The sequence below is a fragment of the Oncorhynchus gorbuscha genome, unplaced genomic scaffold (assembly GCF_021184085.1).
Source record: "Oncorhynchus gorbuscha isolate QuinsamMale2020 ecotype Even-year unplaced genomic scaffold, OgorEven_v1.0 Un_scaffold_866, whole genome shotgun sequence".
Taxonomy (NCBI): Eukaryota; Metazoa; Chordata; class Actinopteri; order Salmoniformes; family Salmonidae; genus Oncorhynchus; species Oncorhynchus gorbuscha.
The window spans coordinates 215,822-242,274 of NW_025745850.1; the positions used below are offsets into that span (position 1 = coordinate 215,822).

At 49.2% G+C, this 26,453-nt stretch overlaps 1 protein-coding gene and 1 pseudogene across 1 annotated transcript; one reads left to right on the plus strand and one right to left on the minus strand.

Moving 5' to 3' along the window:
- Positions 1-1,908: 1,908 nt before the first annotated feature.
- LOC124020619 lies at positions 1,909-19,930 on the minus strand (annotated as a pseudogene).
- A 3,996-nt stretch (positions 19,931-23,926) lies between these two features.
- LOC124020617 (putative uncharacterized protein ENSP00000383309) lies at positions 23,927-25,396 on the plus strand. The gene is made up of 3 exons (XM_046335852.1): positions 23,927-24,038; positions 24,346-24,451; positions 24,539-25,396. Exon 3 carries the CDS (start codon positions 24,569-24,571, stop codon positions 25,394-25,396), a length of 828 nt encoding a protein of 275 aa, XP_046191808.1. The 5' UTR covers positions 23,927-24,038; positions 24,346-24,451; positions 24,539-24,568.
- The last annotated feature ends 1,057 nt before the right edge of the window (positions 25,397-26,453 follow it).

Sequence of the window (26,453 nt, forward strand, 5' to 3'; positions counted from 1 at the left end):
TGGGAAGACGTAAAGCTGTTAATAAATGATTCTGGGAAGATGTAAAGCTGTTTATAAATGACTCTGGGAAGACGTAAAGCTGTTAATAAATGATTCTGGGAAGATGTAAAGCTGTTAATAAATGACTCTGGGAAGATGTAAAGCTGTTTATAATTGACTCTGGGAAGATGTAAAGCTGTTTATAAATGACTCTGGGAAGATGTAAAGCTGTTTATAAATGACTCTGGGAAGATGTAAAGCTGTTAATAAATGACTCTGGGAAGATGTAAAGCTGTTAATAAATGACTCTGGGAAGACGTAAAGCTGTTAATAAATGACTCTGGGAAGATGTAAAGCTGTTAATAAATGACTCTGGGAAGATGTAAAGCTGTTTATAATTGACTCTGGGAAGATGTAAAGCTGTTTATAAATGACTCTGGGAAGATGTAAAGCTGTTTATAATTGACTCTGGGAAGATGTAAAGCTGTTAATAAATGACTCTGGGAAGATGTAAAGCTGTTAATAAATGACTCTGGGAAGATGTAAAGCTGTTAATAAATGACTCTGGGAAGATGTAAAGCTGTTAATAAATGACTCTGGGAAGATGTAAAGCTGTTAATAAATGACTCTGGGAAGATGTAAAGCTGTTAATAAATGACTCTGGGAAGATGTAAAGCTGTTAATAAATGACTCTGGGAAGATGTAAAGCTGTTAATAAATGACTCTGGGAAGATGTAAAGCTGTTAATAAATGACTCTGGGAAGATGTAAAGCTGTCTGTTATGCCTCTGCCATGTCTCAGAGTTGACAGGAAGGAATCCTATTCCAATATGAATAATTCAACTGTTAATGCGTTACCACATACTGTAGGCCACTCCAAACTAACCTCGGGTCAGTGGCGTACTATTCAAGCTCTTCACGGCTTGTTTTGTATTGAAACTTGTCTGCATCCCAAATAGCAACCTATTCCCTGTGCAGTCCACTAGTTTTGACCAGGGCCCATCAGGTTCTGGTCTAAAGTAGTGCACTATGTCGGGAATAGGGTGCCATTTGTGATTCAGACTGAATTGTCATTGTGAACAGCTAATGTAAGAAGGTATTAGTGTTATGGACTGTCACTGTTCTGAACTGTGCTCCTGTCTGTCATCATAGTAATGAGAAAGGTCTATTTATCCTGACTGTGAGGACTGCAGCTTCCTGACAGGAGTGTTGCTCCAGGCTACATAGACGACACTGATCTGATGTGATCTACTATCACAGCTCCCTGTAAGCAGAGTTATTTATATATATATATATATATATATATATATATATATATATATATATATGAGAGAAATGGCTCTGCCTCACACATCCTTCCTGCTACATCAGACCACCACACACAGATCTGGAAATCTCGTTTTATTACATCAAGGCTGTCAAAACACAGGAAACTGGCAGATCTCTCCCTCTCTCTTGCCCTCTCCATCCTCACCCCCTGTCCATCCTCACCCCCTGTCCATCCTCACTCACACTCCCCCTCACCCACACTCTACCCCTCACCCACACTCTAACCTTCAACCACACTCTAACCCTCACCCACACTCTAACCCTCACCCACACTCTCTCCCTCACCCACACTCCCCACTCACCCACACTCTACCCCTCACCCACACTCTACCCTCACCCACACTCTACCCCTCACCCACACTCTACCCCTCACCCACACTCCCCTCACCCACACTCTCCCCCCACCCACACTCCCCCTCACCCACACTCCCCCTCACCCACACTCTCCCCTCACCCACACTCTCCCCTCACCCACACTCTACCCCTCACCCACACTCTACCTCTCACCCACACTCTACCCCTCACCCACACTCTCTCCCTCACCCACACTCTCTCCCTCACCCACACTCTCTCCCTTACCCACACTCTCCCCCTCGCTCCTTCATCTTTCTGTCCCAGGCAGCATTGAGTAACTTCATGTAAGTCTCTGTGAAGCAGCAGCAACGTCTCCCAATCCTCCATTCAAACTCCCAAAAAGAGGCCACACACCCCTCTCTCTCTTATGTTGGTTGTTGTAACATAACAAAGTTAGGCCTCAGTTGAAGCCTCAGACCGTAGTGACTCTCATGACCAGCTCCCGGCTGCTGTTGCTGGGCTGCGGAGGCTGGGGATGGACTTGAGTGGGGTGGGGCTCCTGCTGCGTTGTCCAGAGGTGCTGGGTGAGCAGGTGGAGGATGTTGTACGCACAGTGGTGGTCTGGCAGGGATGGTGGCCCCTGCTCCGACATTGAGTCCTGCGTCGTCACCGTCGTCAGGCTGGCGGTTGCGGCTGTGGCCCCGGTGTAGCCAGGCGCGGAGGCGGCCACCGCGGCCATGAGGGAGGAGGTGGAGGGGGAGACCATGTCATCCCCCGGCTCTGCCCCGGTAGGAGCACTCGTCCTGGGGTTGGGCAGGGCCAGGTGCCTGGGCCAGCCTGGATCTCTGGTGGTCCTCAGTGTCTTTGATCTTGTCGTAGTTCAGCACCTTCCACTGCTGGTTCACTGCCTGCCAGCGGTTAAAGATCCTGAACACTGAGGGGCCTTCATGGACGATCAGCGCTTTAACGAGAGAGAAGAAGAGGGGAGGGTGTCAGTTACACATGAATACATCCTGAATCCAACATGTTGGTAGTGTTGGTTAATCACACAGTGAGTCCTCCAGAGCTCTGTCTGGGGAGTCATATATGTCCCACCTCAAGTGTCCTGATTGGAGAAGAGGGAATGAAGGAGGAGGGAGGTGTATTCCATAGGGGACCACGTTGCAAACAAGTAGAATCCCCTGGGTTGTCTATCTTTTCCCCCCAATAAATCAACCAAGGAAGAAGAAGAGGAGGAGGAGGAGGAGTTCCTCTGTGTGCCGGCCTCACCGATGCAGACGAGGTCCATGAATCCGTACATGGCGTAGCAGATCTGGAAGAGCAGGTCCTGGCGCTGCCACTTGGCCGAGGGGCTGAGGGACGACCACACCAGCCAGGAGATGGAGGACATGAGGAACAGGCTGCCCAGCACGGCCGCTGCTATCTGGACCTTCTCTATCACTGTCAGAGAGATGGCCTGCCACTGGGGGGAGGGCGAGAGAGGAGGAGAGGAGGGAGAGGGAGAGGGAGGGGGAGAGAAGGAGGGAGGGGGGACAGAGAGAGGGAGGGGGAGAGAGGAAGAGAGAGAGAGAGGGAGGAGGAGGGACGGGGAAAGAAGGAGGGAAGGGGAGAGAGAGGGAGGAAGAGAGAGTACATCATCATCCCACACTATTCATACACACTATACACTAGTATTAACCCTCTCGCTCTGCAGTGCTGTGTGATATACACCCAATTAGAGCTCTCCTCTTCATCCTCTAAAACCCTCCCCCTGACTCAAGTCTAAGAGCAGGCGAGTCCCATCACAGCTGTCCCTACCTGGAGCGGGTTATTGGTGCTGATGGCTACCACGTGGTACTTGTAGTAGCAGAGCTCACAGCTGTCCCTACCTGGAGCGGGTTATTGGTGCTGATGGCTACCACGTGGTACTTGTAGTAGCAGAGCTCACAGCTCCAGGAGCCCCTCTCACTGATCCACTTGATGAGGCAGGGCTCATGGGTGCAGCGGACAGACCCACTGCAGCGACACGGGCTCAGCAGCTCCCCCTGTGGGACACAAAGGAAAATGCTGCTATTGGTTTTGTCTTACAGTGAGCCAGCTGAGTGTCGGCCAGGATGCTGACCGATGATTTACATATACGCTGGATGACTGATAGGGGGCGCTGTATTGAAGCCATCGCCCCTCCATCTCGACACTCCGACACCGGTGTCAAAAATATTTTGTAAGCTAAAGAAATGCATGTATTAATGTCTCCATTACTTTTAGCTATATTTATTCTATCACAGCCTTAATGCAGACTTTTAAATGATATTATGTGAGATAAACATATATATAAAAACATTTTCCTTAAAGTATATATTTGTTACATTACTAATGTTACTGTCCACACTAAAACAAAAAATATTTTTATACATGTCATTTTGTCCTTGAACATTTAATTGAAATACTGTAGAATTCCATTCATTCTTATGGACTGTTCCTACTGGGAGCACCAATATGGCCGACACATGGCTTCAAAGCCTCTCATTGGCCAATACATAGCATCAGCAGTCCAGGGTTTATATACATAATTGGTGCTGCCACAGGGTTAATCTGGCACCATATTCTCTATATAATGCATCACTTTTAGCCAGAGCAGGAGTAGTGCACAATGTAGGGAATGAGGAGCCATGTCCTATGCACCCACAGCTCTGGAGAACGGTCGATCTGGATGGAGCCTTGTCTCTAGAGTTACCAGTAACGTGCCCTTCAGTTCTGTACCTACATGTCCTGTGCACCCACAGATCTGGAGAATGGTCGATCTGGAGCCTTGTCTCTAGAGTTACCAGTAACGTGCCCTTCAGTTCTGTACCTACATGTCCTGTGCACCCACAGCTCTGGAGAATGGTCGATCTGGAGCCTTGTCTCTAGAGTTACCAGTAATGTGCCCTTCAGTTCTGTACCTACATGTCCTGTGCACCCACAGCTCTGGAGAATGGTCGATCTGGAGCCTTGTCTCTAGAGTTACCAGTAACGTGCCCTTCAGTTCTGTACCTACATGTCCTGTGCACCCACAGCTCTGGAGAATGGTCGATCTGGAGCCTTGTCTCTAGAGTTACCAGTAACGTGCCCTTCAGTTCTGTACCTACATGTCCTGTGCACCCACAGCTCTGGAGAATGGTCGATCTGGAGCCTTGTCTCTAGAGTTACCAGTAACGTGCCCTTCAGTTCTGTACCTACATGTCCCCACTGACTCTGTATCTGTCACAGTGTGGATTCTACAGCGTGTTTCCTCCAGACAGATAGACAGGGCTGAGGTTTCTGCTTCCTTACCTCCCAAAGCTCATGTAATCTGTTTGAACAGAGACCTCCGCAGAGATGAATCCTTAACGCTCGTATCTTGTTATGTGTGAAAGTTTGTGTGTGTAGTGCGTGTGTGTGAGCGAGTGTGATTCTCACATCAGTGTGTTCTACCGTGAACTTGTCATTTATAATCCTCTCAGAGAGAGTGATAGAGATTTATCAGCTCAGTGAGAGAAAGTGAGAGAGAGTGAGATGACACGTTAGTGTGTGACACTCATTAAAAAGCGTATTTTTATCATCAGCATTACCAATATAATATATTTATTCTGGTTCCAGACATCTCACAGCTACCATGGTTATCATGACCAGGCCACATCCTCTCTGGTTCCAGACATCTCACAGTTACCATGGTTATCATGACCAGGCCACATCCTCTCTGGTTCCAGACATCTCACAGCTACCATGGTTATCATGACCAGGCCATATCCTCTCTGGTTCCAGACATCTCACAGTTACCATGGTTATCATGACCAGGCCATATCCTCTCTGGTTCCAGACATCTCACAGTTACCATGGTTATCATGACCAGGCCACATCCTCTCTGGTTCCAGACATCTCACAGTTACCATGGTTATCATGACCAGGCCACATCCTCCCTGGTTCCAGACATCTCACAGTTACCATGGTTATCATGACCAGGCCACATCCTCTCTGGTTCCAGACATCTCACAGTTACCATGGTTATCATGACCAGGCCACATCCTCTCTGGTTCCAGACATCTCACAGTTACCATGGTTATCATGACCAGGCCACATCCTCTCTGGTTCCAGACATCTCACAGTTACCATGGTTACCATGACCAGGCCACATCCTCTCTGGTTCCAGACATCTCACAGTTACCATGGTTATCATGACCAGGCCACATCCTCTCTGGTTCCAAACATCTCACAGTTACCATGGTTATCATGACCAGGCCACATCCTCTCTGGTTCCAGACATCTCACAGTTACCATGGTTATCATGACCAGGCCACATCCTCTCTGGTTCCAGACATCTCACAGTTACCATGGTTATCATGACCAGGCCACATCCTCTCTGGTTCCAGACATCTCACAGTTACCATGGTTATCATGACCAGGCCACATCCTCCCTGGTTCCAGACATCTCACAGTTACCATGGTTATCATGACCAGGCCACATCCTCTCTGGTTCCAGACATCTCACAGTTACCATGGTTATCATGACCAGGCCACATCCTCCCTGGTTCCAGACATCTCACAGTTACCATGGTTATCATGACCAGGCCACATCCTCTCTGGTTCCAGATATCTCACAGTTACCATGGTTATCATGACCAGGCCACATCCTCTCTGGTTCCAGACATCTCACAGTTACCATGGTTATCATGACCAGGCCACATCCTCTCTGGTTCCAGACATCTCACAGTTACCATGGTTATCATGACCAGGCCACATCCTCTCTGGTTCCAGACATCTCACAGTTACCATGGTTATCATGACCAGGCCACATCCTCTCTGGTTCCAAACATCTCACAGTTACCATGGTTATCATGACCAGGCCACATCCTCTCTGGTTCCAGACATTTCACAGTTACCATGGTTATCATGACCAGGCCACAACCTCTCTGGTTCCAGACATCTCACAGTTACCATGGTTATCATGACCAGGCCACATCCTCTCTGGTTCCAGACATCTCACAGTTACCATGGTTATCATGACCAGGCCACATCCTCTCTGGTTCCAGACATTTCACAGTTACCATGGTTATCATGACCAGGCCACATCCTCTCTGGTTCCAGACATCTCACAGTTACCATGGTTATCATGACCAGGCCACATCCTCTCTGGTTCCAGACATCTCACAGTTACCATGGTTATCATGACCAGGCCACATCCTCGCTGGTTCCAGACATCTCACAGTTACCATGGTTATCATGACCAGGCCACATCCTCTCTGGTTCCAGACATCTCACAGCTACCATGGTTATCATGACCAGGCCACATCCTCTCTGGTTCCAGACATCTCACAGCTACCATGGTTATCATGACCAGGCCACATCCTCTCTGGTTCCAGACATCTCACAGCTACCATGGTTATCATGACCAGGCCACATCCTCTCTGGTTCCAGACATCTCACAGCTACCATGGTTATCATGACCAGGCCACATCCTCTCTGGTTCCAGACATCTCACAGTTACCATGGTTATCATGACCAGGCCACATCCTCTCTGGTTCCAGACATCTCACAGTTACCATGGTTATCATGACCAGGCCACATCCTCTCTGGTTCCAGACATCTCACAGTTACCATGGTTATCATGACCAGGCCACATCCTCTCTGGTTCCAGACATCTCACAGTTACCATGGTTATCATGACCAGGCCACATCCTCTCTGGTTCCAGACATCTCACAGTTACCATGGTTATCATGACCAGGCCACAACCTCTCTGGTTCCAGACATCTCACAGTTACCATGGTTATCATGACCAGGCCACATCCTCTCTGGTTCCAGACATCTCACAGTTACCATGGTTATCATGACCAGGCCACATCCTCTCTGGTTCCAGACATCTCACAGTTACCATGGTTATCATGACCAGGCCACATCCTCTCTGGTTCCAGACATCTCACAGTTACCATGGTTATCATGACCAGGCCACATCCTCTCTGGTTCCAGACATCTCACAGTTACCATGGTTATCATGACCAGGCCACATCCTCTCTGGTTCCAGACATCTCACAGTTACCATGGTTATCATGACCAGGCCACATCCTCCTGGTTCCAGACATCTCACAGTTACCATGGTTATCATGACCAGGCCACATCCTCTCTGGTTCCAGACATCTCACAGTTACCATGGTTATCATGACCAGGCCACATCCTCTCTGGTTCCAGACATCTCACAGTTACCATGGTTATCATGACCAGGCCACATCCTCTCTGGTTCCAGACATCTCACAGTTACCATGGTTATCATGACCAGGCCACATCCTCTCTGGTTCCAGACATCTCACAGTTACCATGGTTATCATGACCAGGTTCCACATCCTCCATCTGGTTCCAGACATCTCACAGTTACCATGGTTATCATGACCAGGCCACATCCTCTCTGGTTCCAGACATCTCACAGTTACCATGGTTATCATGACCAGGCCACATCCTCTGGTTCCAGACATCTCACAGCTACCATGGTTATCATGACCAGGCCACATCCTCTCTGGTTCCAGACATCTCACAGTTACCATGGTTATCATGACCAGGCCACATCCTCTCTGGTTCCAGACATCTCACAGTTACCATGGTTATCATGACCAGGCCACATCCTCTCTGGTTCCAGACATCTCACAGTTACCATGGTTATCATGACCAGGCCACATCCTCTCTGGTTCCAGACATCTCACAGTTACCATGGTTATCATGACCAGGCCACATCCTCTCTGGTTCCAGACATCTCACAGTTACCATGGTTATCATGACCAGGCCACATCCTCTCTGGTTCCAGACATCTCACAGTTACCATGGTTATCATGACCAGGCCACATCCTCTCTGGTTCCAGACATCTCACAGTTACCATGGTTATCATGACTAGGCCACATCCTCTCTGGTTCCAGACATCTCACAGTTACCATGGTTATCATGACCAGGCCACATCCTCTCTGGTTCCAGACATCTCACAGTTACCATGGTTATCATGACCAGGCCACATCCTCTCTGGTTCCAGACATCTCACAGTTACCATGGTTATCATGACCAGGCCACATCCTCTCTGGTTCCAGACATCTCACAGTTACCATGGTTATCATGACCAGGCCACATCCTCTCTGGTTCCAGACATCTCACAGTTACCATGGTTATCATGACCAGGCCACATCCTCTCTGGTTCCAGACATCTCACAGTTACCATGGTTATCATGACCAGGCCACATCCTCTCTGGTTCCAGACATCTCACAGTTACCATGGTTATCATGACCAGGCCACATCCTCTCTGGTTCCAGACATCTCACAGTTACCATGGTTATCATGACCAGGCCACATCCTCTCTGGTTCCAGACATCTCACAGTTACCATGGTTATCATGACCAGGCCACATCCTCTCTGGTTCCAGACATCTCACAGTTACCATGGTTATCATGACCAGGCCACATCCTCTCTGGTTCCAGACATCTCACAGTTACCATGGTTATCATGACCAGGCCACATCCTCTCTGGTTCCAGACATCTCACAGTTACCATGGTTATCATGACCAGGCCACATCCTCTCTGGTTCCAGACATCTCACAGTTACCATGGTTATCATGACCAGGCCACATCCTCTCTGGTTCCAGACATTTCACAGTTACCATGGTTATCATGACCAGGCCACATCCTCTCTGGTTCCAGACATCTCACAGTTACCATGGTTATCATGACCAGGCCACATCCTCTCTGGTTCCAGACATCTCACAGTTACCATGGTTATCATGACCAGGCCACATCCTCTCTGGTTCCAGACATCTCACAGTTACCATGGTTATCATGACCAGGCCACATCCTCTCTGGTTCCAGACATCTCACAGTTACCATGGTTATCATGACCAGGCCACATCCTCTCTGGTTCCAGACATCTCACAGTTACCATGGTTATCATGACCAGGCCACATCCTCTCTGGTTCCAGACATCTCACAGTTACCATGGTTATCATGACCAGGCCACATCCTCTCTGGTTCCAGACATCTCACAGTTACCATGGTTATCATGACCAGGCCACATCCTCTCTGGTTCCAGACATCTCACAGTTACCATGGTTATCATGACCAGGCCACATCCTCTCTGGTTCCAGACATCTCACAGTTACCATGGTTATCATGACCAGGCCACATCCTCTCTGGTTCCAGACATCTCACAGTTACCATGGTTATCATGACCAGGCCACATCCTCTCTGGTTCCAGACATCTCACAGTTACCATGGTTATCATGACCAGGCCACAGGGAGAGACACACAGGGAGAGAGACACAGGGAGAGAGACACAGGGAGAGAGAGACACAGAGAGAGAGACACAGGGAGACACAGGGAGACACAGAGAGAGACACAGAGCGAGACACAGAGAGAGAGAGACACAGGGAGACACATGGAGACACAGGGAGAGAGACACAGGGAGAGAGAGACACAGGGAGAGAGACACAGGGAGAGAGAGACACAGAGAGAGAGACACAGGGAGAGAGAGACACAGGGAGAGAGACACAGGGAGAGAGACACAGGGAGAGAGACACAGGGAGAGACACAGGGAGAGACACAGAGAGAGACACAGAGAGAGACACAGAGCGAGACACAGAGAGAGAGAGACACAGAGACACAGAGAGAGAGACACACAGAGAGACACACAGAGAGAGACACAGAGCGAGACACAGAGAGAGACACACAGAGAGACAAAGACAGACACAGAGAGACACACAGAGAGACACAGAGAGACACAGAGAGACACAGAGAGACACACAGAGAGACACACAGAGAGACACACAGAGACACACAGAGAGACACAGAGAGACACAGAGAGACACACAGAGAGACACAGAGCGAGACACAGAGCGAGACACAGAGAGACACAGAGAGACACACAGAGAGACACACAGAGACACACAGAGAGACACAGAGAGACACACAGAGAGACACAGAGAGACACAGAGCGAGACACACAGAGAGACACAGAGCGAGACACAGAGAGACACAGAGCGAGACACAGAGAGACACAGAGCGACACACAGAGAGACACACAGAGAGACACACAGAGAGACACACAGAGACACAGAGCGAGACACAGAGAGACACACAGAGAGACACACAGAGAGACACAGAGAGGGCGGAAACAGCCTTTCAAGAATGTCATTCTCTCGCTTTCATGTTTCAGTTGTTAACACAAACACCCAGAAGAGCACTTTTCTAAAGCCAAACATCTATAATGACATCTCTCCTGTTCCTTTCTTCAGAGAAAGACAGGCAATTATCTAGACTCAATTTCACACTATCTATGTAATACAAACAGGTGGATACCACACAATAAAGACATAGAAAAGCTGATCCTGGCTGGCAGATAAATGTATGTGTACCCAGTGCAGCCTGCTGTCTGGTAGTTAGGCTACAACAACGTGAGTTGAAAAGAGGTCTGAACTGGTACGTTGGTTATCCAACCTAATTCAACCTAAACCGCCCGGGGAACCAACTGTCCTGTACTGTCTGTGACAGGAGTCAGACTAGCAGAGTAGGTTCAACAAGTGTCTGAAATAGGGTTTACATTCAATAACATATTAGACTAGGCTGAGTGAGAGAGGGGGGAGGAGGAGGAGAGAGAGGGAGAGAGAGAGGGGGAGAGAGAGGGAGAGGGTGGGGAGGAGAGAGAGGGAGGAGAGAGAGGAGGGAGAGGGTGGGGAGGAGAGAGAGGGGGAGAGAGGGGGAGAGAGGGAGAGAGGGGGGAGAGGGAGAGAGGGGGGAGAGGGTGGGGAGGACAGAGAGAGGCGGAGGAGGAGAGAGGGGGGAGGGGGGAGGAGAGAGAGAGGGTGAGGAGGAGAGAGAGAGAGGGTGAGGAGGAGAGAGAGAGAGGGGGAGGAGGAGAGAGGCGGAGGAGGAGAGAGGGGGGGAGGGGGGAGGAGAGAGAGAGGGTGAGGAGGAGAGAGAGAGAGGGTGAGGAGGAGAGAGAGAGGGGGGGGAGGAGGAGAGAGAGAGAGAGAGAGAGAGAGAGAGAGAGAGAGAGAGAGAGAGAGAGAGAGGGGAGGAGCTAGAGAGGGGGAGGAGAGTGGGGAGAGAGAGAGAGGGGGAGAGAGAGAGAGGGGAGGAGCTAGAGAGGGGGGAGGAGAGAGAGGGGGAGAGATAGAGGGGAGAGAGAGAGAGGGGGAGAGAGAGAGAGAGGGGAGGAGCTAGAGAGGGGGAGGAGAGAGAGGGAGAGAGGAGGGAGGAGAGAGGAGGGAGGAGAGAGAGAGGAGAGAGGGGGAGGAGGGAGAGGGTGGGGAGGAGAGAGAGGGGGAGAGAGGGGGAGAGAGGGAGAGAGGGGGAGAGGGAGAAAGGGGGGAGAGGGTGGGGAGGAGAGGGGGAGGAGGAGAGAGAGGGGGAGGGGAGGAGAGAGAGGGGGGAGGGAGAGAGAGAGGGGGAGGAGGAGAGAGAGAGAGGAGGGAGGAGAGAGGGGGGAGGAGAGAGAGGAGGGATGAGAGAGAGGAGGGATGAGAGAGAGAGGAGGGATGAGAGAGAGAGGAGGGAGGAGAGAGTATGAATGAATAGGAGACCTTTCAGATTGACCGACAGCATCACTGGTTCTCCTGAATGTGTTTTATTTCCTCCTCCTGCTCCCAGACTGAGCCAAAGCTTTAACACACTCTTTATACTGAGGAGGCAGCTCAAATGGCACCCTAGGGGCCACCTTATGGGCCCTGGTCTAAAGTAGTGCATTAGATAGCAACTAGGGTGCCATTTGGGACACATATTCATTTATCCTCAGCGCCAAACAGCTTTCAGCAGCCTGCCACCCAGAGACAGGCTTACTGCAACTACCACTCCAGGCAGTAGTGTTCTATAATGTGATGTAATTTGGAGCAGAGGGAGAGAGATGCTCTCTAATGTTCTCCAACGGGCATCATCAGACACTAGACTAGTGTCTCCCTAAATGTCAACACAGAGACAGACCATGAGGATATGTCTTCATCAGTGAAAGACTGGGTGAAGATGGGGCAAATTCAGGGGTCTTCAACTCTTTGTTACGCAAGGACCCCCGCCCAGGCAAACTGGCGACCCAGAGACCCCCCACCCAGGCAAACCGGTGACCCAGGAACCCCCGCCCAGACAAACCGGCGACCCAGGAACCCCCGCCCAAGCAAACCGGTGAACCAGGGACCCCCACCCAGGCAAACTGGCGACCTAGAGACCCCCCGCCCAGGCAAACCGGCAACCCAGGAACCCCCGCCCAGACAAACAGGTGAACCATGGACCCCCGCTCAGGCAAACCGGCAACCCAGGCACCCCCGCCCAGACAAACCGGTGAACCATGGACCCCCGCCCAGGCAAACCGGCGACCCAGGGACCTCCACCCAAGCAAACCGGTGAACCATGGACCCCCGCCCAGGCGAACCGGCGACCCAGGAACCTCCGCCCGGGCAAACCGGTGAACCATGGACCTCCACCCAGGCAAACCGGCGACCCAGGGACCTCCACCCAAGCAAACCGGTGAACCATGGACCCCCGCCCAGGCAAACCGGTGAACCAGGGACCTCCACCCAAGCAAACCGGCGAACCAGGGACCTCCACCCAAGCAAACCGGTGAACCATGGACCCCCGCTCAGGCAAACCGGCAACCCAGGCACCCCCACCCAGACAAACCGGTGAACCATGGACCCCCGCCCAGGCAAACCGGCGACCCAGTGACCTCCACCCAAGCAAACCGGCAACCCAGGAACCCCCGCCCAGACAAACAGGTGAACCATGGACCCCCGCTCAGGCAAACCGGCAACCCAGGCACCCCGCCCAGACAAACCGGGGTGAACCATGGACCCCCGCCCAGGTAAACCGGCGACCCAGGGACCTCCACCCAAGCAAACCGGTGAACCATGGACCCCCGCCCAGGCGAACCGGCGACCCAGGAACCTCCGCCCGGGCAAACCGGTGAACCATGGACCCCCGCCCAGGCAAACCGGCGACCCAGGAACCCCCGTCCAAGCAAACCGGTGAACCATGGACCTCCGCCCAGGCAAACCGGCGACCCAGGGACCTCCACCCAAGCAAACCGGTGAACCATGGACCTCCGCCCAGGCAAACCGGCGACCCAGGGACCTCCACCCAAGCAAACCGGCGACCCAGGGACCTCCACCCAAGCAAACCGGCGACCCAGGGACCTCCACCCAAGCAAACCGGCGACCCAGGGACCTCCACCCAAGCAAACCGGTGAACCAGGGACCTCCACCCAAGCAAACCGGTGAACCATGGACCTCCACCCAGGCAAACCGGTGAACCAGGGACCTCCACCCAGGCAAACCGGTGAACCAGGGACCTCCACCCAGGCAAACCGGTGAACCATGGACCTCCACCCAGGCAAACCGGTGAACCAGGGACCTCCACCCAGGCAAACCGGTGAACCATGGACCTCCACCCAGACAAACCGGTGAACCATGGACCTCCACCCAGACAAACCGGTGAACCATGGACCTCCACCCAGACAAACCGGTGAACCATGGACCTCCACCCAGACAAACCGGTGAACCATGGACCTCCACCCAGACAAACCGGTGAACCAGGGACCTCCGCCCAGACAAACCGGTGAACCAGGGACCTCCACCCAGACAAACCGTGAACCAGGGACCTCCGCCCAGACAAACCGGTGAACCATGGACCTCCACCCAGACAAACCGGTGAACCAGGGACCTCCGCCCAGACAAACCGGTGAACCAGGGACCTCCGCCCAGGCAAACCGGTGAACCAGGGACCTCCGCCCAGACAAACCGGTGAACCATGGACCTCCGCCCAAACAAACCGGTGAACCATGGACCTCCACCCAGACAAACCGGTGAACCATGGACCTCCACCCAGACAAACCGGTGAACCATGGACCTCCACCCAGACAAACCGGTGAACCAGGGACCTCCGCCCAGACAAACCGGTGAACCAGGGACCTCCACCCAGACAAACCGGTGAACCAGGGACCTCCGCCCAGACAAACCGGTGAACCATGGACCTCCACCCAGACAAACCGGTGAACCAGGGACCTCCGCCCAGACAAACCGGTGAACCAGGGACCTCCGCCCAGGCAAACCGGTGAACCAGGGACCTCCGCCCAGACAAACCGGTGAACCATGGACCTCCACCCAAACAAACTGGTGAACCAGGGACCTCCACCCAGACAAACCGGTGAACCAGGGACCTCCGCCCAGACAAACCGGTGAACCATGGACCTCCACCCAAACAAACTGGTGAACCAGGGACCTCCGCCCAGACAAACCGGTGAACCATGGACCTCCACCCAAACAAACTGGTGAACCAGGGACCCCCGCCCAAGCAAACCGGTGAACCAGGAACCTCCACCCAGACAAACCGGTGAACCATGGACCCCCACCCAGACAAACCGGTGAACCATGGACCCCCACCCAGACAAACCGGTGAACCAGGGACCTCCGCCCAGACAAACCGGTGAACCAGGGACCTCCATCATATGTTAGCAAAAAAGATATATGTTCACGACTTGTCTTATCATCAGGTGAATGACAAGGTTCAGTCATCAACATTTTGAAATTAATAGGTTTGGTAGATGGTTTTATATGATTTTGACCTCCCACATTATAACAGGAAGAGGAAGTGGAACTCTACCTATTAGCTAGGCAGGTCACTCCAAACATGAATAGCTAATAGCAGCTGTTTCGCTGGTTAAACAAAGGTGAGCCATGTGTTGGCCAAAATCTGTCAAGAAAGCTTACCAGCAGCCAGCGGCATCCGTGGTGCTTTTTCAAAGCTTATGGCCACGCTGCTCTGCCCAGGCGTTGCTGACGCATGCCGGCTCTAACAACGCCTGGATAGATATTTAACTATCAGCTAATCGCATCAGATGTTACAGCAACACGTGCCCTACAGCACTGTCGATGACGTGGCACCCAGCCATTGGTTGATGCATGCAAAGTCTGAGCAGGGGAGCTAAAAATGTAAATCCCTTTAAAAAATATATAGATATTTTCACGGACCCCCTGCAAAACCACGGACCCTGGGTTGAATACCCCTGGGCTAGTTGATGCACAGGACAAGGCCACAAATTGGAGGAGGAGGAGGAGGAGGAGGAGGAGGAGGAGGAGGAGGAGGAGCAGGAGCAGGAGGAGGAGGAGGAGGAGGAGGAGAAGGAGGAGGAGGGGGGGAGCAGGAGAAGGAGGAGGATTGGGAGGAGGAGCAGGATTAGCAGGAGGAGGAGGAGGGGGAGGAGGAGCAGGAGGAGCAGGAGGAGGAGGAGGGGGAGGAGGAGCAGGAGAAGGAGGAGGAGGAGGAGGGAGGAGGGGGGGGGAGGAGGAGGGAGGAGGAGGGGGGAGGAGGAGGAGGAGGAGCGGGAGGAGCGGGAGGAGGATTAGGAGGAGGAGGAGCGGGAGGAGGAGGATTAGGAGGAGGAGCAGGAGGAGGAGGATTAGGAGGAGCAGCAGGAGGAGGAGGAGCAACCCCATTGACTTCCTTAGAGGTGAGAGGATCAGGATGTGAACGGTACGTGCAGTACATTCACCATGTTGGCCCTGATGCACCAGCACCTATTCAATCATCAACCCACCTTCACACTGAATTGTCTGTGTGGGCCGGATACTTTGCAAATGGGAGTTCTTCTGAGTCAGGTAATCCAAGGCAATGTAGCCCTAGCTACACTCCCTGGCCGGATCTCAATATTCTAAAGTGGTGTCCTTTCCTTTCCCTCTCCTTGGCTCCATCTGATGATATCATAGACCAGGACAGGTGGAAAGCAAACACCTGGAACTGGAGATTTTAGGAGAGGAATCCCCTTTAGACTATTGAGATGTACCCTGTGTTACTTGAATCCACTACTTCCCCAGATCTTCCTCTGTCATGTTCTGTCCCTATCTCTTCTGTCTAAGACAGGGCTTCCTCTGTCATGTTATGTCCCTATCTCTTCTGTCTAAGACAGGGCTTCCTCTGTCATGTTCTGTCCCTATCTCTTCTGTCTAAGACAGGGCTTCCTCTGTCATGTTCTGTCCCTATCTCTTCTGTCTAAGACAGAGCGTCCTCTGTCATGTTCTGTCCCTATCTCTTCTGTCTAAGTCAGGGCTTCCTCTGTTATGTTCTGTTCCTATCTCTTCTGTCTAAGACAGGGCTTCCTCTGTCATGTTCTGTTCCCATCTCTTCTAAGACAGGGCTTCCTCTGTCATGTTCTGTTCCTATCTCTTCTAAGACAGGGCTTCCTCTGTCATGTTCTGTTCCTATCTCTTCTAAGACAGGGCTTCCTCTGTCATGTTCTGTTCCTATCTCTTCTAAGACAGGGCTTCCTCTGTCATGTTCTGTTCCTATCTCTTCTACGACAGGGCTTCCTCTGTCATGTTCTGTTCCTATCTCTTCTAAGACAGGGCTTCCTCTGTCATGTTCTGTTCCCATCTCTTCTACGACAGGGCTTCCTCTGTCATGTTCTGTTCCTATCTCTTCTACGACAGGGCTTCCTCTGTCATGTTCTGTTCCTATCTCTTCTAAGACAGGGCTTCCTCTGTCATGTTCTGTTCCTATCTCTTCTAAGACAGGGCTTCCTCTGTCATGTTCTGTTCCCATCTCTTCTAAGACAGGGCTTCCTCTGTCATGTTATGTCCCTATCTCTTCTGTCTAAGACAGGGCTTCCTCTGTCATGTTCTGTCCCTATCTCTTCTGTCAAAGACAGGGCTTCCTCTGTCATGTTCTGTCCCTATCTCTTCTGTCTAAGACAGGGCTTCCTCTGTCATGTTCTGTCCCTATCTCTTCTGTCTAAGACAGGGCTTCCTCTGTCATGTTCTGTCCCTATCTCTTCTGTCTAAGACAGGGCTTCCTCTGTCATGTTCTGTCCCTATCTCTTCTGTCTAAGACAGGGCTTCATCTGTCATGTTCTGTCCCTATCTCTTCTGTCTAAGACAGGGCTTCCTCTGTCATGTTCTGTCCCTATCTCTTCTGTCTAAGACAGGGCTTCCTCTGTCATGTTCTGTCCCTATCTCTTCTGTCTAAGACAGGGCTTCCTCTGTCATGTTCTGTTCCTATCTCTTCTGTCTAAGACAGGGCTTCCTCTGTCATGTTCTGTTCCTATCTCTTCTAAGACAGGGCTTCCTCTGTTATGTTCTGTTCCTATGTCTTCTAAGACAGGGCTTCCTCTGTCATGTTCTGTTCCTATCTCTTCTAAGACAGGGCTTCCTCTGTTATGTTCTGTTCCTATCTCTTCTAAGACAGGGCTTCCTCTGTTATGTTCTGTTCCTATGTCTTCTAAGACAGTGCTTCCTCTGTTATGTTCTGTTCCTATCTCTTCTAAGACAGGGCTTCCTCTGTTATGTTCTGTTCCTATCTCTTCTAAGACAGGGCTTCCTCTGTTATGTTCTGTTCCTATCTCTTCTAAGACAGGGCTTGCTCTGTGAATTCTAGTACTCCTACCTTTTACATAGCCATGGGAAGTGAGTAAGTTAGAAAATCATTATTTCTGTTCTCAAGCATATAATTGCTCCTGGGTGCTTGGGATCCACAACATGCACAGTGTTGAGAGGGAAGGAGAAAGAAAGAGAGAGAGATAATTTTTCAGCCCTTCTGCTCCATTGTTTTTGAAACACTTTGAAAAACATCCTTGTTAGCAACAATTAGTCATATACAGTCAATGTCTGACCAAAGGTCTACCTATATGTCTACAGTCTATTGTCTACCTGTAAGGCCACTCACCTGTTCTGGACCCTGGAAACATATCCTGCACTGGGGAGTCCTAACACCACTGTCTGTGTGACTGTTCTGGGAGAATCTCTCCTCACACTTCTCTTTGGAGCAGTCCTCCTCGGAGCTGCCATAGTCCAGGGGTCCAGTCTGTCCCGTAGCATGCTGACATTCCTCTGTCGCTTTGGGCTCGTTTGTCCCGGCAGAAGGAGGCTCTCCTGTCGGTGGGCCAGGGGTAGCATAACCTTCCGCCTCTGGTGAAGGTGCACTCGCTGCAGAGTTGCTGTTGTCGATGGCAACATCAATGCCGATGCCGGACCCATTGCTGTCCGTGTATTGTCCGTTCATGGGGATGATCACCGGTGGCGGAGCCGGGACCGGCGGTCTGAGTAAGAAAACCTTCAGGTCACTGAACAAAACGCAACAGCGGCCTTTGGACATGCCCTGGCGGCGGAGCAGCATCGGTCTCCGGCTCAACAATCCCCAGCACCATACAACCACCCCGAGAGACAACAACATGTGTCTGTTTCTATAGGAGGATACAGATGTAGATTTCTATTCAGAAACGTGCAGAGCACATGAAGAGAAAAGGAAAAGCTTACTGTTATTTCGTTGGGGATGATCAGAAAGAGGAGTCTCCTCTGTTGTGTATTTTCCAGTTGGGTTGAATGACATTCTTTCTCTCAACAGCTATTTTCAATTTGGTTCTGAATTCTAAACTCGAATCAGACGGAATAAATCGAATGAGTTGGTGCGCGCGCACCACCACCACCACCACCACACATCATTTCTCAGCCTTGTCAGATAACCCTCTCGTGCACTAGCCTTGGAGCTCGCTTATGCCTGTAACTAAAGTAATTGCTCGGGTTACAGGAAAACCCTGACTACATATCAAACAAATAGACTTTACACGTCTCATATACCTTAGAGAAAACGGGCAGGCACATAGCTGAGCATCTTCCCATTTCATTCCAATGGCATCACAAACCGGATCTTGGGAACAAGACTATACTATTGCGATCTTTTCATTCTTATTATCAAGCCTACTCTCCCGTTGTCCTTTATCAATCCTGTGTTGTAGCCTATCTGGTTCCATTAATCCAACAGCTTTGTTTCTTTACGGCCCTTCTACCAACAATGTCCCATTACATGTTGTGATAACAGTCGCTATGTGGCCAGTGGTCCTTGATATAACCGCCACCCTCCACCCCGTTGACCAGTCGAGCCCTGTTTAAATCGTCCTTTCTCTATACTCGATCCTGATGGATGCTTTAAAGGTTATGTCCTCGGTCTAATGTAGTTTCCACGGTAGTTTGCGTTCGTTGTCTGTCAATTCAACGGTCTGTCTGATGAGGTTGAGGCTATTCCCACAACAAAAGCCTACAAGATCATTTAGGGATGTCACGAACATGCCCTGGGCTTCGCTTCCACAGAGCCTAGCCTCCTACCGTCATTTTCTCTCACACGGAGCATCCTCTTTACAAGCGGGTAATCCACATATTTTAACGACATAACCGTGCTTTAATTCACCCCAAAACGGTTGTTGTCATGCCTTTGGGTCGACAGGAGCAGCGAAACCGGAGAGAAGTGGTTGATGTGGCCCTTGTCTCTGTGCTTTTGAAATCCATTCGAATCGATGGTTCTTTTCTCGCGGCGGGTTCAGCACCATTAAGGATGGGACAGCTCCCAGGCGCGGGCCCGTCTGGAACACCAGCGTGATGCAAGAAAGGGGGCGAGCATGGGCTGGCTCGTCTCATCTCGGATAGCAACAAGATAACATTTGGGATGAATGAGATTAAATAATAGATTAAACAAGAATCCCAAACAGATATAGTATTTGACAAAAACAGAATAATGTCAAACCATGATTACATTGGGATAAGATCACACATCCCATTATTTGCGTGTGAGAAGACTTGGGAACAGATTTCATAAATAAAATAAAAAAATATTTGAAATTATTTTCTGGTGATTTTACAGTCTTTTATGTCCAACAACGAAAATGGTATATCTAAAAAAAAATCTATTGGGGAAGGTAGGCTGTTCACATTTAGCAAACAAGTTGCTTAAACAAATACAAAATATGTATGTATAGGTCTCAATTGGAGGTGCCTTATCATGCTATATGGGCTGTGGCTGTTGAATAATGCACAGCAGACTATCTCCTATACACTAGGCATTTATATATTCTGGTCTGCCTAGTGTGCTTAGTGCCACACTACAGCCTTCCCTGAACCTGCTGAACCCTGGCAGTAAGCGACAGCACACACACACACACACACACACACACACACACACACACACACACACACACACACACACACACACACACACACACACACACACACACACACACACACACACACACACACACACACACACACACACACACACACACACACACACACACACACACACACACACCAGTAGAGTTGAATTCTCTCCATCTCCTTTCTCTTCAACATGTGTCCGAAGAGACAAGTGAGCCGTGGCCCAAATGACACCCTATTCCCTACATAGTGCACTACTTTTGACCAGAGCCCTATGAGCTATATAAGGAAAAGGTGCCATTTGGGATGCAATCAGAGGAGTGGCCCACTAGCTGCTGCAGTTTCCCCCAGGCCCAGGGAAATATGTCACACTATTGTAGGACTTCCCACCACCACTAGCATTAACCCCAAACTATTTACACTGTTCAAGAAACTTCTCTTAATCGCCCGTGTTCTCTCATCTCTCTCATTCTCTCTCACATGCTCTCTCTCTCAATTCAATTCAATTCAATTCAAGGGCTTTATTGGCATGGGAAACATGTGTTAACATTGCCAAAGCAAGTGAGGTAGACAACATACAAAGTGAATATATAAAGTGAAAAACAACAAATATTAACAGTAAACATTACACATACAGAAGTTTAAAAACAGTAAAGACATTACAAATGTCATATTATATATATATATATATATATACAATGTACAAATAGTTAAAGGACACAAGATAAAATTAATAAGCATAAATATGGGTTGTATTTATAATGGTGTTTGTTCTTCACTGGTTGCCCTTTTATCGTGGCAACAGGTCACAAATCTTGCTGCTGTGATGTCACACTGTGGAATTTCACCCAAAAGATATGGGAGTTTTTCAAAATTGGATTTGTTTTCGAATTCTTTGTGGATCTGTGTAATCTGGGGGAAATATGTCTCTCTAATATGGTCATACATTGGGCAGGAGGTTAGGAAGTGCAGCTCAGTTTCCACCTCATTTTGTGGGCAGTGAGCACATAGCCTGTCTTCTCTTGAGAGCCATGTCTGCCTACGGCGGCCTTTCTCAATAGCAAGGCTATGCTCACTGAGTCTGTACATAGTCAAAGCTTTCCTTAATTTTGGGTCAGTCACAGTGGTCAGGTATTCTGCCGCTGTGTACTCTCTGTGTAGGGCCAAATAGCATTCTAGTTTGCTCTGTTTTTTTGTTAATTCTTTCCAATGTGTTAAGTAATTATCTTTTTGTTTTCTCATGATTTGGTTGGGTCTAATTGTGCTGTTGTCCTGGGGCTCTGTAGGGTGTGTTTGTGTTTGTGAACAGAGCCCCAGGACCAGCTTGCTTAGGGGACTCTTCTCCAGGTTCATCTCTCTGTAGGTGATGGCTTTGTTATGGAAGGTTTGTGAATCGCTTCCTTTTAGGTGGTTGTAGAATTTAACGGCTCTTTTCTGGATTTTGATAATTAGTGGGTATCGGCCTAATTCTGCTCTGCATGCTCTCTCTCTCTCTCTCTCTCTCTCTCTCTCTCTCTCTCTCTCTCTCTCTCTCTCTCTCTCTCTCTCTCTCTCTCTCTCTCTCTCTCTCTCTCTCTCTCTCTCTCTCTCTCATCTCTCATTCTCTCTCACATGCTCTCTTTCTCTCTTGTCAATGCAGAACAATTATGATTCTTTATCAATACTGTATGTTTGACACTGCTTGCAGTGCCCAGTGAGGTGTGAGGGTCATCCTATCTGTCATGTGACACAAGTCATTGTTACATCACACAATCTGACCTCGGGGTGTAGGCTACTGTCAGTGTGACTTCCTGCTCTGTGATGGAATATGAGTGTCCCTCACCTACTGTAATGTAGCCTGTCAGTATCTCTATCTTTCTGATAATAAAAACAAGGTATTTTAAAGGGGAAATCTGTGATTGGTACTTTAGACTTCTAAATTAATGACATATTATACACCCATTGTTTCTTGAAGAATGTAACTTTTAATTGAGCTTAGTTCAACTGTCGTACCCCATCAGAACCCAAAATATAAGCTTGTTTAACTCCATTGTTTGTAAACAATGTAATTTTAATCAATGTCAGACTAATGTGCCATCTCCTTTTCTCTCTCTGAGCTGTCTGTGGTGCTGAATGCTGAATCTCTCTCCCCCACTGATGCGTGGTTTATGTATATATTTCTGAGGATTCTGTGGTAACAATTGGGGCTTTAGAGAAAGAAACACATTATTCTCAAGGAAAGTTATCTTAAAAAGGGGATTATCCCATATTTCCTGCAGATCCTCTGCTAAAACACACACACACACACACACACACACACACACACACACACACACACACACACACACACACACACACACACACACACACACACACACACACACACACACACACACACACACACACACACACACACACACACACACACACACACACACACACACACACACACACACACACACACACACACACACACACACGGTACATCCTCTCAGTAAAGCTTACACTGCTAGAGGGACTACTGTTTTCTGTCTGATGTATTGTCTTACAGTGGGGGTTAAGTCTAGAGAAGTGACAGGCTGGCAGGCACAATATCCTAGATTACCCAAACTATACTATACTGTACTATACTGTACTGTACTGTACTCTACTGTACTGTACTGTACTGTACTGTACTTAGATTACCCAAACTATACTGTACTGTACTGTACTGTACTCTACTGTACTGTACTGTACTGTACTGTACTGTACTTAGATTACCCAAACTATACTGTACTTAGCCCTATATGAAGGAAATTGATGCAGTATAAGACAACAGTAGTACAGTAGCATTTTGACTGTGTGTATGTGTGTGTGTGTGAGTGCGTGCGTGTCTGTGTGCCTGCCTCTGTGCGTGTGTGACCCCTAAATAAGCCCCTCTCCGTGCTGGGAACTAGGAGATGAATCAGGCCCCTGAGGAATTCCATCTCTGCCAATTAGTGTTGCTGGTATCACAGCGTCTAGCATGAAACACTAGCTTGCAGCCAGAGCCTAATGACCAGGGTTGGTATAAAAAGAGCACATGAATGATACAGTGATCAGGCCTCTTTACTTGTGAAAAGCATTATAATTGTTTATGTAGTAACCATAGTTACAGTACTAACTTTTCCTGTATTCCTTTTTCTTGGGGCAACTGAATATGAGCTTAGGCTAGAGCAATTAAATATTGGATAACTTTTCAAAAAAAAAAAACTATTTCACTTGCTCACCCCAACATTTCTACCACAAGCCTGTAGGTATATACCATCTCGAATTTCCTCATGCAAATTTAAAAGTAACTCAACGAATAGTTAGTTATAAAGTAGGCTAGCTAACATTAGGAAGAAGATACATGCTTTCTACATAGAATTCCTAGGCGCTTGGCTTGGAGCAATTTAGTTTAAGCACGTGGCGAACGTTGATGACGACGTTACCATGGCTACCAATAATTTCCGATGTGACCGCTGATCCTCCGGTTCAAATAAAAGCCATATAGTTTGCCAACGTCCTACTAACACTTTTGGTAAGTTGAAGTAACGCTCTCACGAAGGAATTTTATGATAATGAAAGTTGCCTCTAAGTTAACACACTTCGTCATGGCTCAATTATTGCAACTTGACAGTAGTAGCTAACAAGCTAGCTAAAGCTAGCTGGCTAGCTAGCTGAGGTCCTCTGTCCAGTTTGTTCATTGGTACTAACAGTGGCACTTTGCTTCGTTATGATGGAAGCTATTATTCGTTTTCTGGATGGAAATGATAAAGAATTACTGTTCATTCAGAGATTACCTGTCCGTGCAACAATATATTCTTCTTATTTCTGAATAAATACAGATAAAGTGGATCTGAAATGGACGTCAATGATGTAGTAGTCCAGAAGCTTCACACATAGTATAGAACTGTGTTCTTCTCTATCAGAGTAACAGCTGGTGATCAAGAGGTAAGTGTCATTTATGTTTTACAGAATGGTATCTTCCACATTGCTATGGTTATTAGAGAATTGACATTGACCTCAATGACCGTACAGGTGAATGAAGACACTGGAGCCAGAGCCAAGATGGCAGCCATGGCAAGAAACATCTCCAAGGACTGGACCTACCTCTATGAGAGGCTCTTCTCCAAGCTGTCCGATGAGGGCTTCCACGACATGTGGAGCATTGGTGGCTTCCTCGTCGTATTCATCTTCTGCACCATCGTCATCACCCTGACTCTAGCTGTCATATTCAGCTGGTGCTGTGGCTGGTGCTTCGAACAGCCGATTCTGGGGTCCAGCAAGATCAGCGTGCTGCTCTCGCCACCAGAACTGTCCAGACAGAAGTCTATGCAGACACAGGCACCCAGTTTATCGAAACAGAGCCTGTCCAGACAGAGGTCTATGCAGACACAGATACCCAGTTTATCGAAACAGAGCCTGTCCAGACAGAGGTCTATGCAGCCACAGACACCCAGTTTATCAAAACAGAGCCTGTCCAGACAGAGGTCTATGCAGCCACAGACACCCAGTTTATCAAAACAGAGCCTGTCCAGACAGAGGTCTATGCAGCCACAGACACCCAGTTTACCGAAACAGAGCCTGTCCAGACAGAGGTCTATGCAGACACAGATACCCAGTTTACCGAAACAGAGCCTGTCCAGACAGAGGTCTATGCAGACACAGATACCCAGTTTACCGAAACAGAGCCTGTCCAGACAGATATACACCTCGAGGTCTGTGATGGATCCAAAGCATCCCATAGAGTCCGTTTGGAGTCCTGAGTCTGTGCCCGATGTGCAAAAGACTGAGAAAAGCAGCAAGAACAAGAAGTTTAAAGCTGGATCTGTGAAAGTAAAGCATAAAATCCAACCTGCATCCAGGATTGTGAGGAACAGAGATGTACCAGTATAGCTCCGGGCTACCAGACCAAATCTTCCTTTGTACCTATGTGTCTGACGGACCTCTGTGACAGCCTCATTAGATGTTTCAAGTAAAGCCTTTCAATGTCAAGTTGTATTAGTCATCTGTGCAAGGATACACATGGTATACACTGTCCAATGAAACGCTTACTTGGATTTTTGCTTTCCTTACCAAAACGATTTTCGGGAAATCAGTGTTTTGGAAACGCGTAAGGTTAGGCTTAAATGTAGTTGTTGTCGACATTTAGAGTCAAACACAACATTTTTTTGCAGGGGCCTGTCATTGATTTGTGCAAAAGACACATTTAAATGAAAAGGAGTCTCCGCACACTCAGGATCAATGCACAACTTTCTAGGTTAGACTACTGCAATGCCCTATTTTCCGGCTACCCGGATAAAGCACTAAATAAACTTCAGTTAGTGCTAAATACGGCTGCTAGAATCCTGACTAGAACCAAAAAATTTGATCCTATTACTCCAGTGCTAGCCTCTCTACACTGGCTTCCTGTCAAAGCAAGGGCTGATTTCAAGGTTTTACTGCTAACCTACAAAGCATTACATGGGCTTGCTCCTACCTACCTCTCTGATTTGGTCCTGCCGTACATACCTATACGTACGCTACGGTCACAAGACGCAGGCCTCCTAATTGTCCCTAGAATTTCTAAGCAAACAGCTGGAGGCAGGGCTTTCTCCTATAGAGCTCCATTTTTATGGAACGGTCTGCCTACCCATGTCAGAGACACAAACTCGGTCTCAACCTTTAAGTCTTTACTGAAGACTCATCTCTTCAGTGGGTCATATGATTGAGTGTAGTCTGGCCCAGGAGTGGGAAGGTGAACGGAAAGGCTCTGGAGCAACGAACCGCCCTTGCTGTCTCTGCCTGGCCGGTTCCCCTCTTTCCACTGGGATTCTCTGCCTCTAACCCTATTACAGGGGCTGAGTCACTGGCTTACTGGGGCTCTCTCGTGCCGTCCCTGGGGGGGGTGCGTCACCTGGGTGGGTTGATTCACTGTTGTGGTCGGCCTGTCTGGGTTCCCCCCCCCCTTGGG

Coding starts and splice junctions, on each gene's coding strand:
- LOC124020617 (XM_046335852.1), top strand. CDS start 24,569: ATGGCAGCCATGGCAAGAAACATCTCCAAGGACTGGACCTACCTCTAT.